This window comes from Myodes glareolus, chromosome 9 (assembly GCF_982192425.1).
Source record: "Myodes glareolus chromosome 9, mMyoGla1.1, whole genome shotgun sequence".
Classification (NCBI taxonomy): domain Eukaryota; kingdom Metazoa; phylum Chordata; class Mammalia; order Rodentia; family Cricetidae; genus Myodes; species Myodes glareolus.
In genome coordinates, this window is record NC_142034.1 from 75,512,307 (window position 1) to 75,532,374 (window position 20,068).

General features: G+C 47.6%; 1 protein-coding gene across 5 annotated transcripts; it reads right to left on the minus strand.

The window, feature by feature from the left end:
• Positions 1-2,714: 2,714 nt before the first annotated feature.
• Mgat1 (alpha-1,3-mannosyl-glycoprotein 2-beta-N-acetylglucosaminyltransferase) lies at positions 2,715-20,065 on the minus strand. 5 transcript variants are annotated; one of them, XM_048435896.3, is made up of 3 exons: positions 19,960-20,065; positions 18,698-19,106; positions 2,715-5,184 (listed from the first exon to the last, which is right to left on the minus strand). In XM_048435896.3, exon 3 carries the CDS (start codon positions 5,060-5,062, stop codon positions 3,719-3,721), a length of 1,344 nt encoding a protein of 447 aa, XP_048291853.1. In that variant the 5' UTR covers positions 5,063-5,184; positions 18,698-19,106; positions 19,960-20,065; the 3' UTR covers positions 2,715-3,718. The 5 variants fall into 5 exon arrangements, with proteins under 5 accessions (XP_048291853.1, XP_048291856.1, XP_085551010.1 ...); XM_048435899.3 differs by having other exon boundaries at positions 18,698-19,039; positions 19,960-20,030; XM_085694884.2 differs by lacking the exon at positions 19,960-20,065 and adding an exon at positions 19,714-19,731.
• Between the last annotated feature and the right edge of the window lie 3 nt (positions 20,066-20,068).

The window sequence follows — 20,068 nt, forward strand, 5'->3', positions numbered from 1 at the left end:
TGGAACACAATAAAGCTGGCATTCTTGTATCAAGGATGACCCATGTCCCCGTGTCTCTATGTGTGTGTGTTTTAAAGTCTCCAGCCTAGTTCCCAACTCGCATACGGGCGCTCCAGATAATCTGCGCCACCATGTTTGGTCTCTGAGCCTCAGAGACCACGGCACCTGACCTGAAAGGGCCTCTAACCTGTGTTTCAAACATAAACTCCCTGAGATGTGCCCAGGCTAGCCAAGTGTCAAGTAGAAAACGGGGCCAAGGGCTCCTGGAGAGCCAAGCCACCTGATGCTGCGAAATTCCCACCTAGAAATCTGAGACCCATATTTCTTAAAAATGAGGCTAACATTATGTTACATAAACTTATTAGTTACATAAACTTACATAAGCTAAGTATTTGCAGAATTTTATGAATTTTTGATAAATAAATGTTCTATTTGTGTGCGAAAGAAGTCTGGTAGGATCCTGCATCAAAATATAAACCTGGTAAAGAGGCACGGATATTACTGTAATCTGTTTTGACTTCCTAAAACAAATATGGAATAAAGGGGAGAAGACATTCTTAAAGTAAGATTTTCAATCAAGTGCTATAATTACCTTCTTACTCCCACCCTTCTGGTCTTTCCTAAGAGGTTCAGTTCTCCTGGCAACCCACCCGACAGGGATCAAATGGAAACGAGAAGATTAAGTCTACTGAAGACTCAGAAGCCTTGCCAGTGACTACATCCAATACATCTGTCTACACTGGGATGACTCACTGACCTAGAGAAGAGGGCTAGGCCACAGGGAAGGCAAAGATAGTGATCCTGAGCCCTTGGAGTCATGAGTGAATGGGCATAAGGAGGAATGGCAGGGGGTGGACCAAGGGGTGCTGAATAGGAACAAAAGCAGAACCACAGCAAACCCCAAGGCGGGTGACCTGGGACTGTGGAATCTCTGATCTGTAACAGAAGACAACTCTACATCTAACACTGCGGTGCTTTCCAGCAGGCACACCCCCTTGTTGTCCTCAAAAGCTTCAGGGATCCTGTCCACTATGCACACATAACCCTCAAAGCAGAAAGCTAACTCTTTGAGGAATACTTCAAAAGCAAACAGAATATGAACAGACCTCAAAAAGGGGCTCTTCATTTCGAGGAAAACCTGAGAAGCCAGGCTGTTCTTAAACCTCTGCACGGCATTGGCAGGCTTCAAATCATCCCCTTCCTCCTCTTCCTGCTCTGTACTTCCTGGACTCACACTAACAGGCCCACCATCCAGGGCAGGAGATACCAGCAGGTTGTTCTGGCGGCCTGGTATCACGGGCTGCCGTGGGGCCAGATGAGGCTGGGGAGGGGTGAAGGCACTGAAGGATAAAATGGACCAGTCCCGTATCTCAGTTCTTCACAGCACACATTCCATTCCAATCCTGGGTCCGCCCCAAGCATCCCCGATCAAGTTCACCCCTATTGTGCCTGCTTCTCCACTGGTAAACAGCAGCAACACAATCCTGGCAGAGCTCAGGACAAAGCATTTGGCCAGAGGCTGCTAAATGCATTAAATGCCGAGAACATGAAGTCCAAACTATTCCTCACTCAATGGTCAGAGATGATGTGTCTCCCCTCTCCGCCCTGCGTCTGCAGCCACAAACAATGGACTATCTCCTTTCAAATCAGTGTTAAATAATTCATCTCAGAGCATCAAGGGGAGACACAACCAATGTAAAAGTTGAAGACGAGTGAAGAGTCCATCGTTTTAGCCTGCACTCCTGAGCCCAAAACCAGTCACTAGCTCCTACTTCTTCCCTTCTGGACAGAGCTTTATCCAGTGATCTCTACCAAAACTGGCCAGATCCAAATTTGACTGTCAGTCAGTTAAGATCCAGGTTTTTAAATAATTGCTTTGTAAAAAATTTGGACTGGGGAGGTAGCTCAGCTAATAAATAACTTGCTGTACAAGAGGACCTGGGGTGAACTCCTGGAACCCATGTAAAAAGGCCAGTTGTCGCAGCACCGGGGAGGTGGACTGGTGCACCCCTGGGGCTCACTGGCCACCAGCCTAGCATAATGGGTAAGTTCTCTGCTAGCGGGAGAGTAACATAGACAGTATTTTGAGGAGTGACATGAGGTTGACCTTTGGACTCCATAAAAGTGCACATGTGTATCTACACATACATGAACACGCATGCCCCCATGTGCGCATGCACACACACACATTAGCAGGGAATGAAACTTTTTCGGAGGGCACTGACTGATATGGGTGGAGTCTCAGTAAACACTGAGGGTGGGACAAATGTGCTCTGGCTGTCACTGAGGCCACAATCGGGAGTCTCAAGTGCCACTGTATAGCCTGCCCTATATCCGCAAACCCTGGACTCAAGGGCACCTTGCTGAGGTGCCCAGTAGACACTGCCTGAGTGAGCCAAGGGCACATGCCACAAGACAGCCTAGGAGGGTTGAGAGGCCATGCTTTCTGCAGACCACTCCCAGACCCACTTAACCAACTTGAAGATTAACAGCAGGCCTGCAGCCTGGAGCCCTCCCCACAAGTCAGCCTGGCTACCCCACCTGGTCCCCTCCTCAGCTGTCCCTTGTCCTCCCCCCAGTCACACCTACCCTATTTTCTCTTTCTGTCCTTCAAGTGTCCTCATGCTCTCTTACCTGCCTAGCTCTTCCTGTAGACTTCACTCCCTCTGTCCCCCCACCCCTTTTACCTCCTTTCCTAGGACACAGACAGGAAATTCAGACAATTCAGCCTTTACTTTATTTTTGAAAATAATTCTGTAGATTTCATTTTCTTCCATGAAACTAAGGTCAGGCAACAAACAAAAACACACAAATTTCTCTCCAACCTGCTACCTGCAGCTTGGCGGGGGGAGATGTGGGAATGCTTAGGAAGGCAGGACAGAAGCTGGTTTGGGGCCAGAGATGTCCTGGGATACTTTGCTCTGAGATGGCCACCAGGAGCCAGCCCCCAGGGAGGAGCCTCTACACCAAACCCCAGGGGGAAAGAGGCACAGAAGTCAGTCCACTGTCTCCCACCAGGCTGGCACCAACTCCTCCTAACGGACACAGAGGGGACTGACTTCCAGAAAGCAGGGGTGCCCAAGTACAGGCTCCCCCAACAGCTGGCCCTAGCACAGAAATCGCTCCCTTTCCACCTCCCATCTCCCAACCACAAGCTGCTGTGCTGCAGGAGAAGAACACCAGAGAGTCAGCAGGAAGAGAGGCCAGGAGGCAGCGGCCCTGGCACCCCAACAATGCCAATCTGACCCTGAGAGTGAAGCCCCTTTGGTTAGTCTCATTTGGCCACAAACCCATTCCTTCTTCCATAACCTAGCCCCACACTGGGGAAAGGTGAAGAAAGGGGGAATAGGTATATAAGGTGGGTTCATGTTCTGACAGAAGTCAGGTCAGGGTCAATAGGCCTGGTCAAGAGAGCTAGAGCTGCCAAGCTCTCTGCAGATGCCCTTCGAGAGAACGCCCTAGCCCCAACAAGCCCAAGCCTCCCCATACCACACAGTGGTTTCTGTATCACCAAATACACCACACAATAGTTCTCCTGATAACAGGAGTATAACCCTCATCATGGTTTTTGCACTAGAATGCCACTGGGGGGGGGGGCACAGAAATAGAAAGATTATAGACCCAAGAGGGAAACACTGACAGGATGGTATAGCCCAGGGACTGCAGGCCTGTCTCAGCTCATGGTATGCCAAGGAGACCCAGCGGGGAAAGGCAGGTGCTAATTCCAGCTAGGATCATAGCCACCCCAGGTCTGTGGGGGTGCCAGATGGACACGCCGGCCCCGGAACTGGAAAGTGACAATGCCCCGATAGCCAGCCCTGGGGACACCGGACTTGAGGTCATCCATGACACCCAGGGCCTTAGCAAAGGCCTTGAAGCTGTCTCTGCTAGTGTACTGTACCCGCACCTCCCCCAGTTCCTTCTGATCATTGGTCCTCACTTTCTCCACCTGCAGCTGGGGGGCACCATAGACACGGGCAAGGAAATCCCGGTCATAGGCCTCCTGCTGCAGGTATGACAAGTCCAGCTGGGTGAAGGGCACGAACTGCTGGTTCAGCTTGATGAACTTAAGATGCTGGTCAAAGAACTGCCCATGGCTCACACCCTTGCGGCCAAAGGTCATCGTTCTTGAAATTTCTGGCCGAATACAGGCCCGCCCCTTCCGTTGCTCAGGTCTGCGCATCCAGTCGTCCCAGAAGGCCTTGGGCCACTTGGGTTCCAGCTCTGCCCACAACTCAGCCAACAGCAGCCAGCCTAGGCCAGGAAAAAAGTCTGTTCGATAGAGCAGCTCAGGTTTGCTTGAGTCTACCATCTGCTCTTTGCCGTTGTCATTCCAAGCAGACACACACCAAAGGGAGGGGTCTGTTCTCAGCAGTGGATAGGTGGCCTGGAAGTACTCAAAGAAGTCTGGTGCCACCTCCAGATCATCCTCCACGACTACAACTGCTGGGAACTTGAACTTGTTGAAGATCTGACCCAGTGCCCAGCGGTAGTGCCTGGCGATCTTGTAGTAACCCTGGAACTTGCGGTGGTCTGGCTGTACAGCAATGTTACTCAGGTCTGGCTGACGGATGTGTGTGATAGCACTGCCATAGGAAGCAATAACCTGTGCTGTCTCCTCGTGCCCACAGTCCTGGCTGACAATGATGGGGAAACGCTCAGCTGAAGGCCGATAGTGTAACAGCTTATCCAGGCAGCGCCGGACAGTGCTGCGGTCACAGGCAATGACCAGGATGGGGATCACAGCTGGTGAGGGGGTCACAGGCACACGGGGCCAGGCTGGAGGGGCCACAGTGGGCACTTTCCACCTCAGGTTCCACAAAGCATGATGATCCCTGATTTGCTGCAACAGTCCCCGCTGCCGCTCCAACTCCACCTCAGCATCCTCAGCCAGGCGGATCACCTCACGGGAGAGGCTGGCAGGGTCGTCATCAAGAGCACTGTCTGAGGGTAGCCTGCCAGGTGCTGGGCGTGTCCAGAAGAAGAGGAGCAGTAGGGCATTCCAGCCCACAAAGATAATAGCACCCCAAAGCACAAGCCCTGCAGACTGCTTCTTCAGCATCCTGGCCCCCACAGGGGAGGGCAGGCAAGGGGAGGGCTCAAGGCTGCCTTTGCCTTGCCTGGCTCACTTCCCCAATCTAAGGGTTGATTCTTCTGCGCTGAGATTAGGAAGAAGTCATGAACCTAAAGAGAGGAGAGAAAAAAAATCAACTGTTACCTCAAGTATGTATAATTCCACATGCCACAGAGGAGAGGATGGGCACAGGGAGTAACTAAGGAAAAAGGGAAGCAAGGAGGTTGACTGCAGGATCAGGACAGCATGCTCTACCACTTCAAAATGAGAAAACAGTCCTCAGAAAACAGTGTTAGTTTGACAAGGAGGCAGAGAATGATGACAGTGGGGAAGGGAGAGAGGGGGTAGGAAAGGAGAGAGGGAGAGAGGGAGGGAGGGAGAGAGGGAGGGAGGGAGGAAGAAAGGAAGGAAGGAACAGTCAGTCAGTCACTCCTGGTTCCCTACCAGCCAGATCTCATGTTCTGTCTTTCAGCCAGAGTCTAGTTCAGAAAGAGGGAGAGGTAAGACCATTTAACCCCCATTCCTCAAGTCAAACTACCCTGAAATTATTGATTTTTAAAAAAACCAAATATCACACCTGACTTAGTAAGGAAACACAATGAAGGAAAATGTTTGTGTTTCTGTGTTTAGTTATTCTGTTTAATACAATGATGTCAGAAATAACGTCAGGCTGCCAACAACACTCGTGTTTATGGAGGCACTGCCTACAATATTCAAGTTACGGAATCAGTCTCAGTGTTGGTGACAGACCAACAGACACACAAAATGTGCTACAGATATACAAGGGAGCATTACTCAGCTCCTGCTGATAGCATTGTGATAACATACCAACAACAAAACAACAACTTGAAAATAGAAGAGGGGTTGGATGTGGCAGCACATGCCTTTAACTCCAGCAGCTGGGAAGCAAGGGCAGGCAGATCTCTTGAGTTTGAGGCCAGCCTGGTCTAAACAGCCAGGGTTACATAGAGAAACCCTGTCTGGGAAAACAAAACAAAACAAAACAAAACAAACAACAAGAAGAAAAAGAAGAAGAAAATAGTAATTACATTAATCTTAAAAATCATGCTGCCCACAGTCTCAGTGGTTATTAGTCAGCCAATACAAGTGAAACAACTGAAGACTGAAGCAAAACTATCTGTTTGCTAATGCTGTGCAGGTTTCTAGAAAGGGCTACACAGCAGTCAATGGCAAAAATCACTAACATACTAGTGAGCAATGGCCTTCATAACCACAAAAATTAGTAATTAGAAGAATAGAGATAAAAATCCTACGCAAAATCTACGAAAACAAATATTTAAAGATAAACTTAATCATTCAAAAGCCCATATGAAACAAAATTACAATTCCTAAAAAAGTAAAATACTTCAACATCCCTTTACTTGAATCACACTGGACTATTAAAAATTCAATAAATCTGCTTTTATATGGAGAAAAACACAGGAATATTTGCAAAAAAGAGTGGTGGAGGGACTTGTTCAAGGAGGTATCAAAATAATAATTACTAAAAGTCTGCAATTAGATGTGTAATAAATAAGTAGACTATCCAATGAAATAGAACAAGACTGTAACTATTACACAGGAATTTGGAAAAATGTAGGTATAAAATTACATCTATATATGGATAATTTCCAAGTGCACCAGAAATTCAAACAAATTAAAAACAAAACAAGCAAACCAACAACTAAAGTCTAGGAGGAAAATATGGGTGCTGAGGAAGGCTTTCTAGGTTTGACTCTTGGTGCAACAAAAGCAAACTGATGTTTTCCTTACTTGAAAGACTTTTACCTGGGTAGAAACAACACAAGGAAAGAAAATGGACTGAGCAGTTCTGCAGCACCAATCACAGATACAATATCACACTAGGGGAAGACTTCAAATAAGAGAGAAAAAAAAAGGCAAACAATTCTATGGAAAATGAGCCAATAAGGGTAGCTCATAAGAAACACATATAGTCCTTACACATATCAGAAAATGTTCAACTTCAAGCATAAGCAAAATGCAAATTAAATATTACTCATGAGACTGACAAAAAAAAATTAAAACCTGTCTCAAGTCTGTTAGTGACCACTGAAGAACTGAAGCTCTCAATCTGGGGCTGGACTACGCCAGTAAATTTTGGGGTGAGTGGGTATGTTTATTGTCTTGATTATCATGTTGATTACAGTAATAGTTTTATGGATATATTTATCAAAACAAACTGTACTTTTTAAACACATGTGGTTTACTGTATATCAATTATATGTCAATAAAACTCTTCTTACAAAAAAGACACTAAAGGCTGAAGATGGCTCAGTGGTTGCTTTAGCAGGGGACCAGGGTTCAGACACCAGCATTCACAAGGTGGCTCACAACTATCCACAACTCCAGTTCCAGGGGATTTGACACCTTTAAATCTTTGAAGATACCATGAATGCACACGTAGAAGTAAGCAAAACACTTATTCACATAAAATACAAAAACTAAAATTTTTAAAAATTTTAAGATACTAATCATACAAAGTAAAACTGACCTAGACAGTAAGTTAAAGTAGATATTATAATAACTGGTATCTAATTAAGGTATGCAAAAGAGCACCCCAATTCTGAGGGAATACACACTGAAATATTTAGGGCAGCTTGTCCATGACAGCTGCCCTCAAGTAGCTCAGAACAGGAAGCAGCACAGCGCACAGGCGGAATGGGGCACACCCTCAACACCCTCAACAGCACATGAACCTGAGTATCTGTGTGTCACTCTGGAGGGCCATTTTCATTCCTGAAACTTTTTTGTAAAAACTGTTTCTAAATAAAGTTTCTTTAATAAATAAAATAAGGCAATGTGGACTCCATCTGAGTAACTTCATCCATTAGCTATTGTCCCAGCTGGGCACATTCAGTAAGGGGAACAAAGCTGACTGACTAGTTTTACATTGACTCTCTCAACTGCATACCTGCTCCTGCCAGGCCATGGTCTCACTGGCCCTTCGCTGCACTCACACCTCCATTCTCTATCCTAGCTCAAAACCTTAGGTTCCAGATCTACTCTCTACAGCCCTGTGATCTGGGTCCTGTCGCCCCAAGCCCGTCTGTCCCCGCAGTTCCTAGAATGCCAGTATTCACAGAAACCTTAGGTCATTTCCACTCAGTTGTGGCATACATCCCTACTTCATTATACTAGTTTCTTGGGAGAATTGAGATGTACCAGTTGAAGGTTCTCCTTTACTCCTCACCTTCAAAATGTGGTCAATGTTGAAACTTTCCCTATATTCCAATGGCCAGGATTTCAGGGTACCGTATCTTTCTGCTTTCTAAGCAAATGTCTAAGCAGGAAAGGTCTTTAATACAAAAGGATGGGAGAAAGACAAAGAGACAGAACTTCATTAACTTAAGTGCTGTCTTCTGGAATAGGGGAGTGGACTGTCCTTGAATTGTCAATGAGACACTTCAAACCTCAAACCTACCTACAAGTTTTCCGGCTGGTGGCAAAACCTCAAGAAATCACCTTCAAACGACTTTTCATTTTCTCTAGATGTCGATGCACCCACTAGCATGCAGATCAAAGTAAGTCAGGATTACCTGTCAGCAGGATTTTTAGCAAGTCTACAAACATTTTGAGTGACTGGATGGCTCACGGGAAAACCTCTCTCAGGCTCTTGGTTCCTTCCTGCCCTCCTTCCCAGCCCTTCCATATGAACTCTTCAACAGCACTTGTTTGTTTTGCCAGGAAGAGCACAATTCTTGTTGTGGGAACTCATTCAGGCAATAGCCTTTCAGATACTAGCTCATTAGGGCACGGACTGAGGTACTACAAGCACAGACAGAAGGCATGCTCAGCCTTTTTTCCATGAACACACACTGACCACGAGTGATGCCCTCTACAGCAGCTGCCATGTCAGAGGTATGATCCAATTCAGACCTTGGCTGGCAGGGTGGACAAGCTCCTGAGTCCTTTCAGGACCATACGAAGGACATAGCAGACAGGTATAAAGTCAGACAGCCACGAAGCAATGCTTGGCATCATCCTGCATTTTTCTACATCTCTAAGACTCAATTTTATCACCTCTAAGATGAAAACCATCATGGAATACTTCAGTATGCTGCTTTAAGAATTAGATGAGACAACCCACAGCGCATTTAGAACAGCGATAGCTATAAACAAAATAAATGTCGCTATCTTTGATGTCTTCAGATCATGATAGTCCACCTCCCTATCACTGTTCACACCAGTGAAACCAGCAAAAGGCAACACAAGGATTGGATCAGCTCCAAGCACTGCCAAACTACAAACTTCAGCAAGCAAATGTGCATGTAACCTAAGTGTCTTCAGTGTGGACACCACACATATGCACAATCCCTCCACTGCTATTTCCAATCCAAAATGCACCAACAAACAGTATCCTAAATTCATTCGACAAGAAAATCTCACAGCTCCTCATTTAGTGGCATGGGATCTAATCTAATATGAGGCTGTTTATATTCTCCACCCCACTTGAGTGTCTACACAATGACACTTGAGTGTCTACAGAAATGAACATAGTGGATTATCATGCACTGTTCTTAGAGTAAGTGCACAAAATCAATGTTTTTTGAGAATGCCATACAGTAATATTTTGATCATAGTCTCTCTCTCTCTCTCTCTCTCTCTCTCTCTCTCTCTCTCACGCACACAGACAGACACTCAAGGTCCAAATCCACCCTTTAACTCCTCTTGTTTTGCACTCCCATTTGTGCCGCCCATAGACTCATGGGTATGGAGCCATCCACTGGAACATGGATGACCTAGCAGCAGTCACACCTTTAAAGAAAATTCATTCTTTCTCCTCCCGAAGTCAGCGGCTGTCAACAGCTCCTCGGTTAGGGGAGAGGGCTCATGAACAACTCCCCACTCCGTACTAGATTCTAACTTCAGAAGCATGGCTAGACCTAAAAGCTTCAGATTTATGCCAAGGGTTGAAATAGTTCCCCATTCATCGCCATTCTTATTTCAAGCCCTCAACCCCTTTAACCTGTTTTCTTTCCCTACTATGAATACTGTTTTAATCTAGAATCCCCGATGTAGCTCCCCACCTGAAGTGACCTACCTGTGGTCTCTCTAAAGGAGATACTTGGACACATTCAAATTAAAAGAGGCTGCCACTGCCCACACAGAAGAAATTCAAACTCCTTAGTTTGACAAAAGCATGTCAAGTTTGCTTATGTTGCGGATCATTTGTTTTAATGATACAAAGGTGTACTGTATTCTTTTATGTTGCATTAGTTTAACTCTGTGAAGTTGTGTTACTCTGCCTGTCTAAAACATCTGATTGTTCTAATAAAGATCTTAACGGTCAATAGCAAGGCAGGAGAAAGGATAGGCGGGGCTGGCAAACAGAGAGAATGGGAGAAATCTGGGAAGAAAAAGGAGGAGTAAGAAAAGAAGAGGATACCAGGGGGCAGCCACCTGGCTACAGAGCAAGCCATGGAGTAAGAAGTAAAGAAAGGTATACAGAATAAAGATAAAAGTCCAGAGGCAAAACGTAGACAGAATCATCTAAGTTAAGAAAAGCTGGTTAGAAATAAACAAAGCTAAGCCCAGGAATTCATAAGAAAAAAAAAATAAGCCTCCAGGTGTGATTTATTTGGGAGTTTGGGGGCAGCCCCCCAACAACAGAAATGGGCTTCACAACTGATGGGCATCCTTCTGTAATCTCATTTCTACCATGAATGACACGGATCCCACAAGAGCCTTAGGCCTAGGTCCTTCCCCAGTAACTGCTTCCGCACACTGGTGTCTTTGCTCCTGAAGTGCTGTTACCAGCACTCCACCTAAAAACATTCACATTCTCTAGGCGTATGAAACATCCCAGACAGATACAACCAAACCTCCCTATGACTACTCTTAATCCGCACTCTCTCCACAACGTTGTAAGAGAATCTGAGATCATCCCTTCCTTAGCTCTTATCCCACTCCTTAGGAAAAGAGGTTCTATGTCCTCTACACCTGCTACAGTGCTTGGTCAGGTGAAGTCTTGAAGGCTGTGTGAAGGACCACTTGTGCTATTAACGAAACCATAGAGAATGAAGATGAAAACAGCAGCAAAAGTGAAGAACTGAACTTTCCACAGAGAACTGCCACATCTCCCCTTTTGGAAGCTCTTCATTCAAAATGATGGCTCTTCGTCCTCCATAGGGGAGGGTCCACATACCTTCCCTGTGATTCTGAGGCGACCTATGACTGTAAGCTATCCCTAAAAGACAAGACGGCTGGGTATGATGAAGCACACCTGTAGTGTCTCAGCACTCAGGAGACAGAGGCAAGGAAATGCCGAAAGTTCAAGACTAATCTGGGCTGCATAGCAAGACAGGACATTCAAGGTGTTCCGGCTGACAAGCTCAGCTAGCATTCCCGCTCACTGCTAGAACTAACCACTAAGAATGGAAAGGAACCAGCTATATCTGACTGCAACAAGAAAGGTCACTAAGTTTGGGGTGATTCGTTACAGCAGTCAGTACTTAAATAATGAGAAAATGGAACACAATCTCTGATAAGCAGGGTGGATGCTCCTCCCTACCTCCACTCAGGTCCCCAGCCCAGACTTTAAAGACTGCTCTACTCTCATCATTTCTTATCAGTAGTTTTTGGTATATAATAAATTACTTAACTTATTGGCTTAAAACTGTAACAATCATTTATTCCTTCACCCAATGTCAATAATTGAAGAATTAGAAAATGGGGCAGAGGGAAGGACCTGTCTCGGTCATCTGTCAGGGCCTTGGGCTGGAAGACTCACATGCTGAGGGCTAGGCTCCTGTAGATGGTCATTCTCTTAACACATTGACATAAACTGGGACAGTAGCTGGAGAGCTGGCTGGAACACCATCATGTGTCCTTTCCAAGGGCTCCAAGACAGCAGGTATAGTTCTGCTATGACAAGCTTGCACTACCGCATCTAGCCTCTAACGTTGATTCCATCCATCCATGCCTGCTCCCTCTCTGCCAAAGGTGTTCCCTAAGCGACAAGTAAACAGCAAACGGTCAACTTCCAACCAGGATCAGTAAAGCAAATGTTATACCTAGCTTTTAAGTATCAAGATGGAAGGAATGTTACTGAACTGTCCCTCCTATTTCTTTCTGCCTTGCCCACTATTTTAAAAAGCACAGCTTAAAAAATCCAGAGCAAGAACAACACATCACAGACAGTGGCTATCTAAGTGAACTATTTACTGGTTGTTTTACTCTATATAAGGTACCAGGCTCCATAACAGGGAAGGAAGAACTGAAAAGGAGTCAGAGTAGATATGCTAAATAATTCAAGGGTGTAGAGGGTAAGACCTGGGGGAAAAGGTGAGAGAGAAATACAATGCTGGTACAGTAAAAGCATGAAAGTCCCACAGCCCAGCAATAGCAAGCCCCAAAAGCCCCTGAACCAGTAACCTTATGAACCATTGTATCAGTTCCTCATCTGTAAACAGACAAGTTGACTTTGGTCATCTCCAAGGTCCCTGATGTCTGGATAACAATGACAATTTTCTACAAGGACATCCTGATGTCCTAAGCAGAAAATTAGTTTAACCTGTTGCAACTGCCACGGAGTTTGAACACCGTGATGGAACCTTCTGAGAAACAGAAGCAGGGATGCAATGCCATTATTAGCGATCTCCACACTAAAAGATCAAGTAGTCAGTCAGGCGGTGACGCCTTCAATCCCAGCACTCGGGAGGCAGAGGCAGGCGGATCTCTGTGAGTTCAAGGCCAGCCTGGTCTACAAGAGCTAGTTCCAGGACAAGCTCCAAAACTACAGAGAATCCCTGTCTCGAAAACTAAACAAAACAAAACAAAAAAAGATCAAGTAGTAATGATTGAATATGGGAAGACCCCAGAATCAAGAATTCTCCAGTCTTGATAGTATTAAAATAGGCAGACAATAATGCGGGCCAACGATATTCTTAAGCACGAAAGCCATTGCAATAGCAAGGGTTAACGAAAATGAGGCTTCAGTCTAAGGCCACTCTTCCATAGAGACAACTGGGTGAGCCAGTCCCTCTGAACATTTCGTAAAATGGGGGCTCTGCACTTCTTGGGGGCCCCCATTCCACACACATTAGCAAAGAGGTCAGGGAAAAGTTTTCTTGCCAATTTACATATTTCAATATTGAGTCAATTTTCCTTATGGCTGAGCAAAAACAAGCCCTAGTAACTTATGAAGCCTAGACTCGGATGAGGCTTGGAGAAAGCCCACTTTCTATTCCAGTCCCCTGCTCCCTCAAGGCGACCCCACCTCTCCCCGACCCGCAGTCGCAGTGCCCTCCAGCCGAGTTTCACAACAGCTCCTCCCGGAGAAGCCGCCCCCCCCACCCAGCTAAAGGCCAGGAATCCTGCCGCTGAGCGTGAAGTTCCCACTTCCCCGCGCGGGGGAGACTGAGCGCTGCGCAGCCCCGGGTGGGCCCGCCACGCTCCCCGCTTCAACAGCCCGGGCTTTCGGTCGTACTCGGGACTCAGACCCGACTCCCCTGGCCGCGCGGCCTCCCTCCGCCGAGCTTCCTGCCCTCCTGGGACTGTGGACGCCGGCATCCGCCGACCCAACTCACCAGATACTCCCAACTCTTCCTGCCCGGACCAGGGCTCGCTCCGGACCGGCGAGACCCAGCGTTGGAGCGGCCGCGTCCCGTCTCGCCGGTCTTCCTGCGGCCGCCCGCCGGGCCCTGCCAGCGGGCAACGTGGCCCTTCCCCGGGAGGGCGGGGCGGGGCTCCCACAGCCCCCTCTGTTGGTCCCCGCCCTACCACGGGTGAGTCCGTGCTGGCCCCTCCTTCCGGGGCCTGCCTCTTCTGCTGACTTCCTGATCACCAGTCAAGACCTCAACAGCTGGTTTCCCCGAATCTCCCAACTTCGAAAGGCAGTGGTAGAAGAGATGCTTGTTTGGGGCCCTTTCCCTAGTCACAACTCTCAGTGTAGATGCGGATCCCACTCACACCCTCAGCCTTGTCCAGTACAGACTACTTTCCCCAAGAGTGTCCCTTAATCCAGCCCATCCCATGAGTCTAGAGCTATACCGACTTTGAGGGGTGCGGACTTGGTGGAGTAGAGCGTTCATCAAAACCAACCCGAAGAGCCTGGGAACTACTGCCTATACCCAAACCAGGAAAGCTGTAGAGTTCGAGCTGGAGAAAGACGAGGGGTAAGTGCAGTGCGTGCAAGCAACAAGTACTAGGTGCAAAAAGGGAAGCAGGGGAGGAAACACCTGCTGTCCCAAGGCAAGCCAGAGCCAGTCATTTTGATTCTTTCTGGTTTTTTTTTTCTTCTGTGGGTGGGGAAACCAGAGATAGGCCTGTGCAGTGTAAGACCTAAGCCCAAAGGAGGGAAGGAATCAATCAGAGGCTTTTGTAGTAATTTTAAAAGTGACGGGGGGGGGGGGGATGGATGGATGGATGGATTCCTTAGTGTTTTAAAGTAAAAGAAACTTGGAGGGAGTTTGAGGAGGGCGGAGACAAGCACTCATCAGAACCCCGGGGGACCTACGTGCTCAGCAAAGAATGCCTCAGTCAGAGCCTCAAGCAGTCTGAGAAAGGGGAGGGGAAAAGCAAACCAGGAACTTCAGGGCCTGACCTAGGTGTCAGCAGTGGCCCTGGAGCACCTTCTGAGGTCTGAGTCCTGGGTAATGGACCACTCAGAGCAAGCCAGATTTCAAGGGCTGGGCCATTTTGAAATTCAGAGAGGTATCTGGGAATCCCTACTGTCCACTCACCTCTACCACAACCTCACCCTCCCACAACCTGTTGTACCTGACCCTTCGCATAACCCTGGGCTCCCACCACCCATCTCTTACACCTAAGACTGGGGAGCAGGTAACCACAGGCTGCTCAGTGAGTGACACTACAGAGACCGCTGTCCGGGACTCTTAGGGCTCCTTAGGCAGGCGAGGAGTTAAAATTCTAAGGAGTCACTAGGCATAGAGTCACCCTTCCCTTCAAGTCTGTTCTCCTGACCTCTCTGTACACTCTCCCATCATCATCCCCATTCTACAGACAAGTCTGAGGCTTTGTGTTAAGTATACATTTTCTGTCAAGTCATAAGTCCTAGCCAGATTTTAGATTTAGGCATTCCAGCTTCCAAAACTAGCACCCACGTGTCCTTGAGAACTGCTGGGATGGCTCTGTGCCCATGTGACAGGAACACGGTGGGACAGCAGAGAAATCTTGATAGCAGCAGTTGGAATCCTGCCCTGAAGTACAGGAAAGGGCTGACCCGCCAGTGGAGTGGACTGGGTGTGGGTGTGATGAGTGAATGCCCACCATTTCCAGTTTAGCTGACTGCAAAGACTGTGACAGGAAACTCAAGCCCATGCATGTGCCAAGAGAGTGCCACTGTTTTTCTACACCTTGGTCCTCTTCTTACTTTCCATAAAAAGTAATAAAGGAGCTTACAGCCCTCACACTTAGTGTCAAAGTGTTAAGAAAAACAACTAAGTGTAACTTCTCTATAAGTATAAAAAGTTCGGAAACTAGTCCATAGATCCAAAATATAAGTAGCTAAAATCACCATCCTGGATAAAACACATAATGGGTCCTGAAGATGGGAAGACTGAGCAGCCCAGGCCTTCTAAGGCAGACAGGAAACAGGTGGGGAGAACACAACTGACCACCATGTCCATCTTTGCAGTTCTTTGCTTATATTCCAAGATGTTCCCCAAACACAAGAAGCCTACCCCACTCCAAGACAGGAACTCGGAGTTGAGATGGGATGAGTTTTTAAACAGGAGTAATAGATAGCATTTGGTCCAAGCAGCAAGAATGTATCAGTAATGAAGCCTTGGTAGAGGTTGCACTGGGGAAGAATTGAAGAAACAGGAGCTGGGTGTCGAGACTCTGGGGATGAGCCTGGGATCAGATTATGTGCAAATGGAAAAACAGGAAGATCTAGTCTCAGGATAACAGAGAATTAAAAGGTAATACGCTTGCCTGCCTACTCTACTAGTACCCCCCCCCCAAAAAAAAACCTAACAAGGAAAGTAAAAAATAATCCAGGAACTTGCCCGCCCCTTATAAACTATAGCCTGAATACCCCAAAGTGCTTGCAGTTTGGGAAGGATTCAGGCTCTGAATTGGTGACAGATTTTTACTTAAAAACATAAGAGGAGCAAAACGGAAGTGTTAAACTCGTGTTTCAGTTTCCTTTATCATTCCTCCTAACATGTCTGCCCCAAACCACAGAACGATACAGCAACTCAGCTCGTTAACAACAGACCACTAAGCAATGCCTACGAAATCTTTTCATTAGCCACCTCCAATTCCTTTTAGAATAAAGGAAGGTCTAAATAAATTCAGTGTAAAACCTCCCGGCTAAGAGTCTTGTTAAACATTTGAGTGTGGTACCCTAGCAATCTGCTAGCCCTGTGAAAAAGTTTGAGAAAAATGTCTAGCAGAGGAATCAGCAGGGGATGGGAGACCTAGTGCTCTGGCAGGTCAAAGACTCTAGCTCACACTAAAGAGGAAATGACTTACCAGGGAGGCTGTCAGGGCACCGAGTTTCTCTCTCTCTCCCTGGAGGCTGCTGTAAGGCAACTCAGCACTCAACTGCACAAGTGTTAAGCATATGCATATGCCACACCCCTTAGGTGAGCTCTTCCTGCTCAGGGCTTCTATAGCTCCTCCTCAAACAAAGAAAACAATCCCCAAGGGCTTCCTTAGAGTGAGGTAAGCTAGATAACAGCTTTGACTGACATGAACACTTGTCAATGCAATGCAACTCTCCTCAGTACTTGGGGTGCTGTAGGCACTCCATGTAGGATAAGGAAAGTTCCAGAACACACCATGCCCTGCAGGTGGCTCAGGAGGCATCTTGGGATTGCATAGCCATAAAGAGATCACTGTGATTCCTGTGTATAAGCAAAGATTGGTAACTATGCACCTGTTCAGTAGAGTTGGGGAAGATGACACACCAACACTGAGACTCATACATATACAGCAGCCTGGCCTCTAAGGGGGGCGTGACAAGCTGCAGACAAGAGAAACAACAGTTCAGAGCCAGAAGACCTACTCAGGCTGGACTGCCCAGCCTTCAGGCCACTGAGGAAAGACTAGGACTTCTATGGCAAGGAAGAACAGGCATTGTTTTCAGTGGATGTGAGGTCCCTCTGTAACTGACTTACAGGCTTCATGACCCTAGCCCTTGCCACCACACGCTGCTGCCGCAGATGCAGATGCTGTGCGTGCGTCCCTTGCTCTTTGCTGTTTATCATCACTAGGAAAAGCAGGCACCTTGTTGTAGGGAAATTTTCAAAGAAGGAGCAGGCAGGTACAAAGACAGCTAATAACAAACTTGCTTGGGTTATGATCAATGTGAAGATAAATAAAAGCCCAAGAGATGTCAGTTTGGAGCCACCTGAAAGAGCAGACAAGGATCTGAGAGCGGAAAAAAGGTTCAGCACCCACTCCAAGAAATTGGGTTAGGTCTTCTCACTGACCCTTGAGACTTAAAACTTCCCCAAGAGGAAGTTGCTGCAAAGCTGAGTGGAGAGCCATCAGAGCCAATGCAGCATCAACAGGATCCCTTGAGTTAAGCTTTCCTAAAACTGTTCACCTTTTACATAACATGATGAAATAAACGCCAGGCAGGCCTTTAAATAAGATGTCTGCTAAGGCTGGCAGTGGTGGCGCACACCTTTAATCCCAGTACTCAGGAGGCAGAGGTAGGGGTCTCTGTGAGTTTGTGGACAGCCCGGTCCACAAAGAGAGTTCCAGGACAGTCAGGGCTGCTACACAGAGAAACCCTGTCTCGAAAAACAAAGATATCTGCTTAAGGCTCTGGCAGGCATGCTCATTCAATAAAAGAACAGAACTTTCATCCAGAGCTTTTCTATGTATTACAATAAACAAGAAATCAAGTAAAATTGATGTGGCTGTCTTATATGAACAAGGTCTTTCAAAATGCAAACTTATTCCATTTGTCCCTAGTAGGAACCTGAGTCAAGTATCGTCTGGTGTGACGAGAACAGCACAGAAGGTGATTAACAGAAGGCTGCACACTGAACAGGAAAGTCGGAGCTAGACCACAACTTTTACTGCTCCCCAAACTCAAGCTGTTTCTGTTCTTTCCATGTGGGTTCAAGACCTCAGCTTCCTTACTTGGGAAAAAGGCAGAGAGACAATTTAGGAAGTTATCTAGCCATTTCCTACTCCAGCTCCTTCTCTACCCCTCCCTTAAAGTCTTATCCTGTTAATAGATTCCCAAAACCAAGCAGTCTGCCTCTGCCAGAGTGAGTAATCTATTTCGGTCAGTCCAGACTGGTCTGAAATCCTATTAGCTCACTAGTAGAAAGGCCTTTAAAGGCACCTAATCCAACAGCCCTGCAGCCCGATTTCCTTGCATGTTCTCCTTGACCTCACCTCACCTCACCGATCTGAGCTCACAATTGCAAGCACTCAAATCCTTTACCAGCTATCTGCTGTAGCCTCAGTGAGGGACAAGCTAGGGACAGATCTGCCCCTTGACAGAGTGAGGGAGAGGTGATGCTTCCTGTGTACCATCAAGAATAAGGGTTCGTTTTCATCAGTGCACAGGAGGTGCCCTGACTTCAGACATGGCTGCCTTCCCAGACTGTCCCCATTCCCATCTCCTGCACAGCAACAGCATGGCACCAAGTGAGAAAGGAGGAAGAACCTTACCTTTCTTTTCTTCTCTCAGTTGCTCCCCTGGAGATCATCAAGCCCCCCACTTAAAACTCCATTTTCAAAACTGAATCAGATCAGCCAAAGTACAGCTTCTCTCCACTTATCCAGGTCCAAAGTCCATGGCCGGGTGGACCCTGACCGGGAGGAGTCTGGGGGGGAAGGGGTGTGTCCAGGCCCCTCCCCCCCCACTGCTGATTTCCGTGTCCCTCCCAGGCGGTTATGGCATCCCTTCATCCAGCTGGCTTCTAAAGCTCAGAGGCTCGTGGTAGGCAGATTCCAGGTATTATGCCATCTCTTGCTCAGGTAAGAGAAATCATCCACTGGTCCACTTGTGTTCTGCTGGGGCTCAGAAGAAGAAACAGGCTTTAACATCGACATGGCCCAGGTGGCTTTCTCTGGGAACCTGTGGAACATTTAAATATTATGATACTCTCCAATCTAATAATGCCCACGTGGATTTCTGAGACCACCATGTTGACTATAGTCCTTTACCGTGTTCAGCCAACAAACGCTCTTCCTTAACGACTCCACACAATTTGCACAAAAAGTACATACTTCATGCACAAACTGTATCCCCATCATTCTGAGCATGCGTGTATGTGTGCTTGGGTCCTAACTCTACTCAGTACAGAAATGCAACCAAAAGTACTGTCAGTGTGGAAAGACGGTCCTCTAAAAAATACAGAAAATAAGGTCCCACGCTCTAAAACACCACTCACTAATCCTATCTCTCAAGCTTCTCCAGGGGTTCAGTGTTTTAATCTCCTACCTCCTGTCAATGGGGACTGAATCCTACCCAGACCTAGATGCTGGCACCTTCCACATGCATCCCCTGCAACCCTCACCTCCCCCACCGCTTCCGAAACTATGCCAAGGATGTAATTCCCAATTTCTTTCAAACTCCTTCCCAGGGCCACTCCCGAGAGCACTCTTCTGGACTATCAGAGGCCTCAGTCCTGCTGGCAGAAGCCCCAATTTCTCAGTCTGGGAGCCCTCCTTGGTGCCCCTACCCTCTGTGAGTTTTACAGACAGACGGACACACGCGCGCACAGGCACGCACCCCTCTTCCTGTAGGGGCGTGGCGGACACAGGACACCCCCCCACTAAGAACTTAACTCCTCCCACCCTTCCCTTCCGAACACGGCGCTGGGCGCTCGGCGTTCCCACGGCACGGTGACACGGAGACCCTCCCAGCACTCCGAACCCTCGCTTCCGCCGCGCCTGCGACTCGGTCCCTCGGCGCGCGGGCTCCTTACCTGGACCCCGCCCATCTGATCCCGGCTGGGAGCCTCGGCCCTCCCAGCTCCAGCTCCAGGCCGGGGCCGGGTCCCAGCCGCCAGCAGGCCCCACCCCCTCGACCCCCTG

What these genes read in the sequence shown, in the direction of transcription:
- Mgat1 (XM_048435896.3), bottom strand. Translation starts at nt 5,062, where the DNA reads ATGCTGAAGAAGCAGTCTGCAGGGCTTGTGCTTTGGGGTGCTATTATC.